Below are 14,129 nucleotides of genomic sequence, written 5' to 3' on the forward strand. Positions count from 1 at the left end.
ATCATCAGCCCGGTAGAGTTGGCCTCTGGAGGGGTTTATAACCCCGCGGCATTATGGGAACAGACTTCAGCAGACAATGATGGAATTGACAATGGGGCACACAAAAGGCCACCCTTGGGAGAGCCTGCGTGTCCCTCGGCATGCTGGGAGAAAGAGAGTAACAGGAACAGATGTTGTTGAGTAACAGATGCCTTCTGGCCAGAGTTCAGCCACGACCAGCCAGACCTTCAAAGGCCCGAGCTGCAGGCAAAAAAAAGAAAGAAAGAAGGAAGAATATCTACGGGCCTTCAAGAAAAGACGGCTCTTACTTTGTCTCCCTGATACATTTGTTTGGATTTCTGAGAGATGGCAGAGGTGAGAGAACACCTACGAAGATGATGAACACAGACAAAGGAACTTACAGTAAACACGGAAAACCTTCGATCAACAATTTGAGGAATAAAAGAAAGTTATTTTTCACATTGGAAAGAATCCAACAACAACAGGCTCAATAAGCAATTTAGCCTCTGTTTGATATCCAGACCTGATCTGGAACAGAACACACACACACACACACACACACACACCGACACACACTTTAACGCCGACTGAAATGAATTGAAATGCTTGGCGAGCAGCTGGCCTGGAGCCATAGAAGACTTTTTATTTGGAGAAAGAAATCTTTGAAATCACTCATTTTTAAAATTCAATTAATTCATTGAGTACAACATCTAAGTTCTCAGAAAAAAGTTAAAATCATGCCTTTAGTCTTTTTATACATAAAAGATGTGGTTTTACGATGACAAGTGATTTTTTTATCTTTTTATAAAATGGCTGTTTCTTCTTCTGACATATTTAACCTCTGTTAAAGAAATATTAATGTAGAAAAACAATGATCAACTTCCCTCCCAATAAAACAGAAAACAAACAGAAAAAAAAGGCATAACACAGTACGTTACAATGCGCTGACATGGCTTCAAAGCACACATATTACAGTACTGTACAAGGGTCCGCCTCAGACAAAATGCACCAAAACCACTTCCACTGCTGAGGATAGATCAAACCTCTGAAACAGCTCAACACTGCTTATTTACCAAACCCAGACCACAGCATGGTGTTGGCAACTGGAAAATGAGGTAAATATTTCCAAAAAAAGCACCAAAGGTTTGGCGTTAAAATTTATAATATAGCTTATAACCAACAGTGAGTTGGAGGAGTTTCTGTCCAGCTTCTGGTGAAACAAACTACCGAGTCTGCAAAACGAATCTGCAATGTTCAGAGGCCAATGAACACACGCTGCCAGGCCTGCTCCCTGTAAATAAGCAGTTTCTCCACATTTAAAATGGGACATTTAACGTTAATATTTATAGTGAAGTCCAGACAGAAAGGATTTGAATCTACGTCTTTGCTGGACTCACTCTTTTACATGAAAATAAGTCTGGATCAAAGTGTTTTTAGTCAAATTAGCTCATCACTCGCAAAGTTCTCAAGCTCAAAAATGTCAGGGAGGTCCACTTACGAAATCATGTCAATTAGAAGGCTCTTACAAAGCTTAAGTCAACTACTGAATATCATATAATGCTTCGACTGACAAACATTAAGGAAAATGAGCAAAAAGCAGGGACACATAAGGTCTTTTTAAGATCACCTTTCAGGTGTAAAACAAGGAAAACAAAAACAATCTCAGGCCAAATACTTTTAGGGGACAACAACATCTAGGTCTACGTAATATGATGTGCAAACTTAACTGTGCATAGAGATCAAATTGTAATAAATATTAATGTGATAATTAGCATTATCACGAGTTTGACTTTGTCAAAACTTGTAGGGGTGATTGTACATTTTCATGATTAATTTAGTTTTACGAAAACGTTAAAAAGGTTGTTTGTTTTTTTTCCATATAGTGCCGCGAGAAAAGCTTTTATTGTTTTTCTTTTTTTAAGCAACAAACACTTCCCATTTATTATTAACCAGAGCCCCGAAAAGACAAACACAAACACTCAATAAAAATCCCAATAAAAATCATTGATTTGTCATAGTCATTCAACCAAGTTTAACGTCCTCTGAATGGCTCTTTCACTTTAAAAGTTGTTTTTTTTTTTTTTAAATGATCTGCCTTATTTCTGCATCAAAGAATCACATGAGCAACAAATAACAAACTGAGCGTTTTAGCGATGTACAGGAATTTTACATAGAAGTACTTTAGTAAGCTTTCAAAAAGTAAACGGATCTATCTTAGCTTTCGTTTTCACTGTTTCTTCGTTTGATGTAGCTTAAAAGATGTGAAGCATAATGCCTGTCTTTGGACCACCGAGGTAATTGTAGGTAGGTGTGTGTCTGTGTGTGTGTGTGTGTGTGTGTGTGTGTGTGTGTAAAACATGCTGAAATGTTTCCCAAACATTTCATATGAGAAAATAGTGTCCCTCCGAGCCGTTAGGGGCTCGTCCTGGTTCGAGGTATATGATCCTGGGGCCGACCAGTGGCGCCTGTGGAAAATGTTACAAAGCTGTCTGATGGATGATGGTGAATTTCATTCACACTGCTGTGCATCACGCCTCCTCCTCGTCCTCCTCCTCCTCCTCCTCCTCACTCCCCTCCCTGCTGTAGTCTCGCTCTGCTCTGACTACTTTCCCTCTTCATCGAATCATTCATCAACAACCTTCTTTGTCACCCTGGTTTGCTCCTGAATAGTGCCAGGCTTCATTCACATTCAATTCAGTTAATTCAGGAAGTGCGCTTTTTTTCTTCTTCTTTAATATTCAAAAGTGTTTTGTTTTTTTTGTTTTTTTTACAACAAGGCTCTTAAGGTGCGTTTAAACTGAATGGGAGGCACATTTCTTTTGTTTGCCTGCTGGAGTGTCTCTGCAGTCTGTGTTTTTAGCCACAGACAGACTACGAATGTGACAGGGAAGTCATTACTTGTGGCTAACAAACAACACACATCCCACTACAGGTGTGTGTGTGTGTGTGTGTGTGTGAGTGTGAGACAGCTCAAATTCATACTACATCGACCTCCATTTTCCTGCAGTTCATCTGTTTTACCTCCTTTCATGAAGTGGAGTAAAGCAGCTTTGGGATATCTTGCGAATGCGTCCTTATTTAAGTGCTCTATAGTGCCATTCAATCGGTTCTTCAGGAGCTGAACTTGACGTGGAGCCGTTTCGACCGCACCATGTTAACTAAATGTATTACCTTCAAAAGGTGTCTGGGAAATCTTGTTCTTTAATATTTTGACAACTGCTACGACAGCGCACAAACAGAACGGGAGGAACTTGAATTAAATGAATTGAGGGTGAATAAAACCCTGCAACCCCCCTCCCCACCAACCCTTCCTTCCCCGTATTTTCCCAAACTTGCATCTCCATATAACCCCAACCCGCCCCCCCCCCCCCTCCCCTCCCCTCCACCTCCACCTCCACCTAGAAACCCTACGACTCCCCTCGCCCTCACCCACTCCCAAACCCGCTCTGTATTCCTAACCTCTTTGGTGACTCTCTGGTGTCTTTGAAACAGGGTTCCTACACATTCTCCATTTCAAAATTCTTCCCACCAAAATAAATTGCTCTTTGGCCGGATTTCAGATGGCTGTCACACGAGGTGTGTGATCGTTGGCGATGTCGCTCTATAGCTTATGATTAGTCGTCACAGCAACAAACGTCACAACTACTTAAGATGGGTTTCTGGGGAGGGAACGACTATTTTTTACAAACTTTTCCGAGAATTTTGTGCAATTCCAAAACAACGTTAAAGTGTACATGATGCTCTAACTTCACTGTGTAGGAACCCTGGTTGAAGGTGTCGTTAAGCTAAAACAATGGGAACCTATAAGCGCTGTTCCCACCAGAATAAAAGATCAACAAGGCTGTTAGGACCAAATAAGTGTCGGTTCAAGGAATGGGCTCACTAACCTCCCCCTCTCCCCCTTATCTCCCTCCCTCCCTCTCTCTCTCTAGGTGGAGGAAGCTCCGTGGCTGGGCATGTTGGCCATGCTGCCGACCATGCCAGCCGCGCCAGCCATACCTGAGGGCCCTCCCAGAGCCGGAGGACTGTGCTTGGTAGGTGAGGTCATGTCGGGCCCACGCCCCTGGCCTTGGCCCTGGGGGGCGTGCTGCAGGGCATGGCGCTCCAGCAAGGTGCGGTGGGTGAAGGCCCGGTGGCACACGTTGCACTGGAAGGTGCGCTCGGCACGGTGGGTGCGCATGTGCACGTTGAGCGAGCTTTTCTGGGTGAAGCGCTTGCCGCACATGGAGCACTGGAAAGCCCTGACGCCAGTGTGCACCACCATGTGTTTGAGGAGGTAGTCACGCAGGGAGAAGGAGCGCCAGCAGATGGAGCACTGATGAGGTTTCTGACCTGGAGGGACAGGTATGTGCAGACACAGAGTATACACAAACACGCACAAACACACACAAACACACACACACAAACACACACACACAAAGCAGTCGAGTCAGTGCATCTGAATCATTTCCTATTTTTCAAGTGCAGATTAATTTCAGTTAATTAAACCAGTTATTAATGATTCTTGTCTCATCAATTTGAGTATTTTATTTCTAATCTTGTCTACATTTGTCGTACGTTACAGCCACGATGCCAAGTGACTAAAACACAATCGATATTTGCTTTTGAAATGCAAAATGTTTCTGTTGACGCTGGCAAGATTTGTTTGGGGTGGGTCCAGGGTTTGATAAGAACGACTAAAGGGGACGGAGCTGCAGAGATAATTCTCTGTAAACGACACCTTTCACATTTCATTGGATTGATTGTTCATGTAAAAGATATTAAGTTAATTAAACAGGAAAATAAACACATAAAGAGGTGGAGGAGAAGGGGGCGTGTCTCACCAGAGTGGATGAACATGTGCTTGCTGTAGTTCTTCCTGGAACGTAAAGATTTGCCACAGTGGGTGCAGTCGAACGAGGTCTCGGATCCCTGGGAGGAAGGGGAGGGGCCTGCAGAGCAGGATGAGGTGGAGGGAGGCGGGGCCGGGGTCATCGGCGTCGGGGGTGGAGCCTGCTGACTGGGCTCCGTCCCCGCCATACTGTCAATCCCACCCATGGGCCCGCCCACATAGAACGGCGCTGGCTGCGATTGGCTCACTGGGTACTGGAAAAGAAGCTGAGGGAGAAAACAACGTCCGGAGATGTTGGACGAAATATCTTCATCAGAATAAAAGTGAGAACCTGCTGAACTTGAACTGCTTTGTGTATTTCCTTATTTGATTTATTTTTGGTCGGGACAGCCTTAATTTTTTGAGCTGTGCCGTTTTGGTCGGCTCTCTGTTGTTTATTGTCACTTTGAGAAAATTACAAATCAATAAACAAATTCCATTATATTTCATTTCATTTCGTTTCAGTGACATTACATTTTCCGATGAAAGAAATGTATTCAATCAGAATAAGCGGGGACCGCACACACACACACCTGCGCAGATATATATCGGCCATCGCCGGTTGTCGGGCTGCAACTAGCGATTCTTTTCATTATCGATTAATCGTCTATAAAATGTCAATTGCGAAAGATGCTCATCACAATTTCTCAAAGCGACGCCTTCAAATTGCTTCTTTCGTCCAACCAAGACTCTTCATTTACTGTCATAAACAACAAAGAAAAGCAGCAAATCCTCACGTTTAAGAAGCTGGCAACAATAGACGGCAACTAATTTCCTTTCGATGGAATAATCGATTTAATGGAGTGATCCTTGCAGCTCCAGCCGGTTGGTGAAACATATCGCACAACCCTCGCATTTACTCGACAAAACTTCAAACGCAAACCCTCCCTGACATTTTCATTTTCAAAGTCAACACACCTGTCAATCAAACTGTGCAGGCGACGGGTTGATTAAAAAAAAAAAAACACGAAGCCTTCATTTGGTTTCCTGTGGTTTCTTTGTTTCATTGTTCTGCGTGGAGCGTTTTTCATTTTTATTTTAGTGCTGCATTGTGTTAAATTCTGCTTTCTGTCAATCACCTCATCATAGCAAGAGAACAAATGCAGTAGACGTCTCATCTTTTAGAAAGCATTCAGCTTTTGGATTTAATTACCATATCCATGTCTGTAAATGAGTGTGAACCCCCGCCTGGTACCCGTCTCCAATGTAAATACCCCAGACAGTAAGTTATTAGTACAAATCTTAGCTGTTGGATGTTTATAGACTTTAAATAAAAGGCCACTCAAGACGATCAAATGCTTTTTCAGCATCAACACCCATCACTGATCACTAAATCTATATTGTGCATTTTGCCGACACATGTTCTTGTATTTGTTTGTGAGAACCTATTTTTAATGAACCCCGTTTGATTCATATCTGTCAAATCTGGTAAAACATTTACTGGTCCATTACTTAGAAGTTTAGTTTATATTTTATTATCACAGTTTATTAAATTCATAGGTCTACAGTCTGATTCTCCAGACTCGCCTGGTTTTAATATAACAGATTTTTTACCTTAGGCTGTAAGGTACACGCTGTAAGTCTAACTCTGCCTCTGGTACATGCTTTGTCATCCCAGTCTTTTAACTCTATACTCAGTTCGCAGAAACATTTTGTAATTGCAGAAAAGGTCAAACGTAATCATGGCGTACGACATGAGACACCGAGCACGCTGACCTGGTTGTTGATGGACTGTGTGGTCGGAGGCGGAGTCAGAGGCTTGTTGACCCGTCCTCTGGGGTTGAAAGCCATGGCCTGAGGAGGCTCACTCTGGGGCCAGAAACTCTCCGAAAACACCCCCTGCTCATCGTAGAAATCCTGACACACACACACACACACACACACACACACAAACACACACACAGACGTAATTTCAAGATCCCAACACACATTTCTCAGATGGTTTCATGTTTTGGCCTCAGTTCAAGGATTGTTGAAAAAAGCAGATCCGCCTCACATTTATTAAATCTTTTCAGAAAACAGGTTCAGGTCTCCCAATAACACACTCATAATGAGACACGACTGAAATGCCTTCGAGCAGGACGCTGAATGCTTACCATCTCCACACGTGTGGATCCTGTCAGTCTCTGTGCTCCGACTCCTTTGCTGAAACATGACATATGCGTTCTCCTCCGCAAATGTGTGCACATGTTAAGAAACAAATCTCTAACTACGCTGCGTCTCCTCTCATGTACAGAGCACGTCCCTCATTATGTGCAGGGGTTGTTAGTTTTTTTTACCACAATCCTACACATGCAGACGAGTGTGCAGACGTTGGAAAGATCAACTCAGGGCGGTCCGACCAGTCAAGCTACATTACTGTCAAAACAGTGGCGTGATCACAAGTACAGTTTGATGTATGTCTGGGAAGACATACCGGCATGGGTGGAGCTCGTCTAACTTTTTGTTTGTCAGTGAGAGAGGCTGACGGAGTTCAACCAGCCACATAGAGGAAGGCAATCGAGTGTTGCAGGAATGAGACATTAGTTAGCATTTTTACACTTCTGGTTCCCTCGTCAATGGATTTTTTTGAATGGGTTTTTGGTTAGAGGCCTGAAATAATAATCATCTCTGGTTAACACAAGCTTAAGAAATGTTCACGTTTCGTTTTGAAGCTTTTACGTGTCTTAAAAAAGGCGGTTGGTAACGCGACCGTGGTGCAGTTTGTTTATAGCCTTAACGTTAGCTTTGTACTTCTGGCGATTCCATTTACGCTTCAAAAATCATGAAAGTGGAGTTCATTAGTGAAGATTATCTTGATGAACAAAATGTTGCAAGTATCATAAACTTGATGCATGGAAACCTCCCATTAGTCTCTTAGTCGAGAGAACCGGGGCGATGCTAACTTCAGGGTTGGCCTACAAAAATATGTCATCCCTGCAGGACTCTGTATTAAAATCTCATATATGGTATATGTAATTTGACATCGCAATAGTGATATGCACCACTATAATGTATATTTCATGGAAATTTCTTTGAAAATCCATTAATCAAAATAACCAGAATCAGAGATGTCTGTTTTTGGTAAATTGACTGAATAATAAATATAAATAAATAAAGCAGTTCTGCATATTCATTTGCAACAGTGACCAGATTGGTCTTATAAGACCCACTTCCACCTGGTGCTAACATGTGACCTGTATCTGGATAGGTCATCTGGATGATGACCCCACTTTTCATTTTGACCTGGCTATAAGCATTCTCGTAATTTCAATTCTGCCTGCTTTGTGATCAGGGGTTGTTCCACATAATTTGCAACATGAGATTATCTAATTTAAATCTCTTTTCACTACTCAAAACAAACACCGTACTTGCAACCCATGCACCAGCATGCCAGAGGCCCGTATCACTCGCAAAATCTGTCTGCCATTTGCAAACGACAATCATTTGGAAAACATGATCAGCGATGTCAGATGCTAACAGCGCTCGCAAATCGCTTCTGTGAAAGGTAGGCAGACCTGCAAACAAACCTTGCGTATCCTCGAAATGGCTGCTACAACAGGGCGAGGGTCATGTGACAGACACAGAAAGCCAAAGGCATCTGTAGGCTACTTTGCCTTGCTAACTAGGCTAACGTTGCTCATACTGCAAGAACGTAATCAGAATCAGTGGAGAAGCCAGCTCGGCTACCAACGTCAGTCACGTGGCCCTCGTCTTGTAGTTCCTCGATAATCTCCTGAAGCGACGCTGCTGTGAGGGTTCTACTCGTTTTTCCTTGCTGAGGACGGGGCTCATTTGTAGATTTCTGACGTACAGCTTTAGATAGCAGAAGAGGCGGAGTTAGGTGACCGATCCGACCACTTACATTAACGTGCGTTATGAGATATCCGATGGGGTCAAACAGAGGTCTTAAATCGTCTTTCTATTGTAGGACGTTATATCAGTCAACTCTACAGACACTTTCGTTATGCCATAAACCCAAAATGATTTTTAGAATGAAACAATCTTCGCTTTTGGAATCAGTTTTATTGGCTAACTAAGTTTGCAGTCACATTAAAGATAAACACTAAAAAGTTGTGCATAAAAAAATCTTTAAAAAAATTTAAAAGGGTCAAAGATACAGATACAAATATTTGTAAAGGCACAAAATTGATCATAATCACTAATCAATATACCATTTTTGCTATAAACGTGTAACACACAGCAGTGAAGAGCGAAGAGAGCAATGCTCTATGAGAAGTTGGCTTGCAAACGGTCTCTGCTGAGATATGCAAGTGAGAAACTGCTTTACACTGCGTGACATGAACTGAAGAGCAGAACAGAAACACTGCTCAGAGACAGAAGATTAGATTATTTCAAGCAGTGTTGGGTAAATTGATGATCACATGCTTTGCTTTGCATGAAAAACATTACGCTTTAACCTCCTAAAATGAGTGGATTAATCCATTTCCAATCTGACTTTCTCTGCAGCACTTTTGAGAAAACTGACAGCCAAAGCTGAATCCTTTTGACTGTGTGGCAGATGTTCCTTGTGTAGTCTGCAGGGTACAGCAGGCTGCGGCATAAATCCGCTCCACCATGTTTTTCCCTCTACTTACTTCAGGACTTCAGAATACATCTAACACAATGAGGTAATTCTAAAAGTTTCCTTCTGAGGCAAAATGTAAAAAATGTCCACCACATTATTACTCTGAAATCAAGGCTCAACACTTAAAATCTGCAAGATGTTAAATGCGATGAATGTTGTCCTTCTGCAAGCAGTGGTTGATAAATTATTCAAACGTTCAAGAAAAGTGAGCTTTTCATCTCTAATGTGGTTTTACATTTTACCAACTCTTTTTTTCACTGGCTCCCGTAGCTGCAGGTCACCTTTGAGTTAAACTCACCTGTCCAAAGCCTGCCATGGATTCCTGGGAGCCCTCCTGCTCTCCAACTCGTCTCCCGTCCTCCAAGGCATAGACGGTCCCATCTGTGTCCTGAACCCCTTCATCTTTCACCACCACTCCTTCTCCTCCCAGCACCTAGAGAGAACAAGGTCCAGTTCAATTTTGAGTAATAAAGAAATTCAGTTTAAAACAGTGGCAGGAGCTAAAAGGCAGCAGATGGTCTATAAGAACAACAGCGCATTGACCAGGCTACAGCCCCTTCAAGCAGGCACTAATAAGTTTAATGACCTACAGTAAATAAGCAGAAGTCCATAGAATATCAACAAGGCAATTACGGCTGAAGTTAAGACGAGAGCTTCTCTTCAATTGTGCAAAGTGCAGAAACATCTCAGCGATATACGCCAATGCAGTGTGAGAAGAGGGAACAGCAGAAAAAGAAAGAAAAGCAAACCGTTGCAGCTCTGCATGCCTGAAAGCTGTAACCATGGCAACCCTTCCCCTTATCCCTCTACCTGGAGTCTTAGCGGCTGCCTCTGCTTGCGGCTGTGGCTCGCCCCCCTGTCTCTGTCTCCGTCTCTTCCCCGCTCTCTCCCGTCCAATTCCTCCTCCTCGCTGTATCTGTCCATCCCCACCAGGTCATCAGAGAGGTCAGTTGTGTTGCCGCGGAGGCTGTCCCTGCCGATGCTGTCCACACTGCCCACACCGGAGCTGCAGCCCGCCGAGAGGTTCCCTGTGCTACTAGTGCTGGCTCCGTTGGCCGTCTGCGCCAACAGGTCTCGGAGCTTGTACCTGACGTCCTGAGTACAGCTGGAGCTCTGCTTCATGAGGATTGTGCCGGCCCCAGAGCCCAGTCCGTCACCTCCACACATGGAGCCGGGGCCCATGTCGCCCAGCGCCATCAGACTCACGGTGTTAGCTTGCTCCATCGGGCCTGGGCCGCTCTCACTGACATTAACGCTGGCACCCCCCATCCCCCCGCCCATGTTACTAGCCCCGCATTCAGCCATGAAGTTAGAGAAGTTTGCGTAACCTCCACCCCCACTTGCACCACCAACAGAGCAGCTTCCACTGCCGCCTCTCTCTGTCCCTTTCCCCCCGCCACGCTCTTCTTGTTTAGGGAGAACTCCTCCGAGCATCCCTCCTCCTGCTGCAGCTGCGGCTGCTGCTGCGGCTGCGGCTGCACTCGCCGCCCCTGCCGCTGCCTTCCTCTGAGAGATGATCTGGGTGCACTCGTCAATGACCGTCTTGATCTGCAAGATGCTGGCAGCAGTGAGGATGCAGAGGGCCTGCGACTGCAGAACCACCAGCGAGCCGCTGTACATGAAATCCACAAGCTGCTTCACGGTTTCGGCGGGCACCAGCGGTGGCACAGAGATTTCAGAGTGACCCAGCAGCAGCTTGTCCTGGAAGAAGGGGCTGCCAGCTGCCAGGACGCAGGCGTGGGCACGTAGTGACGCATCATGTATCCGCACGGTCACGTCACAGAAGAGGCCCTCGCGCCGCTGCGTTCGCAGGGCTTCCAGCACCGACTGGCTGGAGTTGTGAAGGTGGATGTAGTGCACGGTCTCTGTGCCGGGTGCCATGGCGGGAGGGGGCGAGTCGCTGGGGATGGGGTGGGAATGGGGGTGGGGGAGGGGGGGGAGGTGTCTGGGGTTTTGAGTCAGCTTGAGGGATAAGGAGGGCAGGGAGGGAAACGGGTACAGTGCATGGGCCACGGTGGGTCCGTGTCCTCTCAAACAGTCATGAGTCTGATGGAAGTTTCAAACTGCTGCTCTGGGGGGGGCGGGGGGGGGGGGTTCAAGTGCCTGAGGAGCTGCCTCTCTTGTCCTGAGCGGGAGGGACGTCAAGGGCTCGTTTCCACCAGCTTCACTGTCTCACTGTTAAAAACCTGCTGAAATGAATCACAGTAAGAGTAATTAAACACTAAGCAGTTTATTAAATGTTTACATTCGTGTGGAAACGATTAGTCAATAAACATAAAAATGAATATATGAATCAACAACCACTTTGATGGTTGATTAATTAAGTTAAGGTAATTAAGTTTATTATGAAGCAACAAAGGGAAAAACACACTCTGACTCCAGCTCCTCATATGTGAGGATGTGCTGTTTTTCTTTTCTTTGAACGACTGTACACTGAACAGTTGGGCTGCTGAGACCAGCTGGGAAAATTGTGATGGACATTTTTCACCATTTCCCGACATTTTGTATCCTGCAGAATACACAGATTCATCGAATAAACAGAGAACAAATCACTCGATAATGCTAATAATCTAATAATCTCCAGTTGTCGCCCAGATTTACATTTTGCACGCTGATTTGTTTCATTCTGGAGCCAAGTCACGCGGCGGTATGTGAAGGTGACAGAGGTGACGATGAAGAAGCTGCTGATCAAACATCAAACACGTCGCGTGCACCGTCTGAAACACCTGTTTTGGACAAATGACAGCACGTGCCGTGCGCGAGTCCAATAGCTCCTCGGGTCAGTTTATTTGGCTACTCCGCACAGTGGGTGGCCGGTAACGCAACACCGCAGATAATTTGGCTGTTAGTTGTGCTCACAGACGCACGAAGAGCGAGTTAGTAAAGGCTGAATTATTAAAACACCTCGTTAACTAAACGTGACTGCCAGTTCCAGTAAACGGGTTGCTGACCAGCCGACGTTAGCGCCAGCAACAAGCGAACAGGTTAACGGTGACAAGCTAACGTTAGCTAGCGTTAGCTGTTGACATTAGCCGCTCAACTCCCGCACGGACATCTGCACGAAATGCACACATTTATACATGCAAACTGAGCATCGCCATCGGCTAAACACAAACGCAAATGGTTAAATACCGAGTGGAAGCTGGCAACGTGCCTAGCATAACATAAAACAGCTATCGGAGCTCGCCCCCACGCTCCAATACAATGCTAACCTAGCTCGATTACTAGCTAGCTAGCGCAAATTGCCAAAGACACAACTAGTAAAGTTAGCATGCCAGCTAACGGGCTACCACCCTTTTTTTTGTACAGAGCACGTAACACGTATCGCTCAATAGTTGGCCGTTAGTGTCACTGCATGGTGATTAATCGTGACTACATACCTGTAATGTGCGGTGACAGTTCGCCGCTTTTAATTTTCAGTCGGATGGATGCAGCAGGAAGCCCTCAGTATAACGCACCCAACCCGGTGAGAGCTGGAAACAAACACACATTCAAACAAACACACACTCACAGACTCACACATACAGACAGGGACAGGCACGAAAAGGGGATGTGGAGTTTCTGCTGCTTAACGCCAGCTAAACCATCAACAACTGTTAATGCAGTGCTTATCTCGCATAATACACACACACACACACACACACACACAGGCTCACACCCTTCAAAAAGTAGGACAAATACCTGCACACAAACCTACGTAACACACGCAGCAGAGCCACCAGACATAAATGCATGCAAACACACCTGTACACACCCACGCACTCCCCAGCAAACACACCTCAACAAAAGGATGATACAGGCTGTCGTTTAAACTCTTAATGTGTACATTTGATTAAAACTGGTATGTTACTCATGGAGGGGTTGACCCATGGCATCAGCATGGAAGATTAATATACTAAATGCATTGCATTGGATAAGTACAACAACAGCAGCATGTAATAAAGATTCACACCACATCATAATTAAACCATTGTTGACATTTATAGGTTGGCAGATGTTGACAGGTGTTCAAATGTACAGCTTGCACACAGGGTGTATGGATGTGTATTTAAGGGATAAAAGAGCATTTGCCCAGCGAGTTGTCCTCTCTTTTTTTTTGTAGCCTTGTTCCGGGTGGATGCACTTCAGTGATGGTGGCAGCAGGTCTGGTGAACGCAGCACAGCCAGATTCCAGGACCAGCTTGTACTTTCAACGACGAAGACTTGAAGTGAGTATAATGCAGTACGACACAGAATGTTTTAGACATACAGTAAATGCATTATTAACTAGTAAGCACAGTTACAGGCCCTTTGCCAGATGATGTGTTGAAGTGAGCCACATGTAGAAAGGTAGTAGTAGTATTAGTAGTAGTGTAATATGCATCTTGATTGACATAAAAACACAGTGATGGGCATTTTAGTTTTTTTACCATTTTCTGATATCTAAAAAACAAATGAGTAAATGATTAATCGTACAAATACAATGCAATGAAGAGACAACAACATGTCTTGGTTCTTGATCATAACACATCACCTTCATCTGATACAAGTCAACAAAACCCAGGCTGAAATTTTCTGCTTTCACAGTTTTGGAAAAACATTTCAAATGTTTTTTTTGTCATTGGGTTGTCCTTACGCATATTTCTAGATCAAATTAAATTGGCTGTATGTTTCATATATTAGTATTTGCACCCATGATAAAGTTATCTGATG

General features: G+C 44.4%; 1 protein-coding gene across 1 annotated transcript; it reads right to left on the bottom strand.

The window, feature by feature from the left end:
- Positions 1–3,928: 3,928 nt before the first annotated feature.
- On the bottom strand, positions 3,929–11,318 carry zbtb45 (zinc finger and BTB domain containing 45). Its single transcript, XM_070925437.1, has 5 exons — positions 10,248–11,318; positions 9,736–9,870; positions 6,587–6,727; positions 4,824–5,097; positions 3,929–4,332 (listed from the first exon to the last, which is right to left on the bottom strand). Exons 1-5 carry the CDS (start codon positions 11,316–11,318, stop codon positions 3,929–3,931), a joined length of 2,025 nt encoding a protein of 674 aa, XP_070781538.1.
- Positions 11,319–14,129: the final 2,811 nt, after the last annotated feature.

The sequence above is a fragment of the Enoplosus armatus genome, chromosome 2 (genome assembly GCF_043641665.1).
Source record: "Enoplosus armatus isolate fEnoArm2 chromosome 2, fEnoArm2.hap1, whole genome shotgun sequence".
Lineage (NCBI taxonomy): Eukaryota > Metazoa > Chordata > Actinopteri > Centrarchiformes > Enoplosidae > Enoplosus > Enoplosus armatus.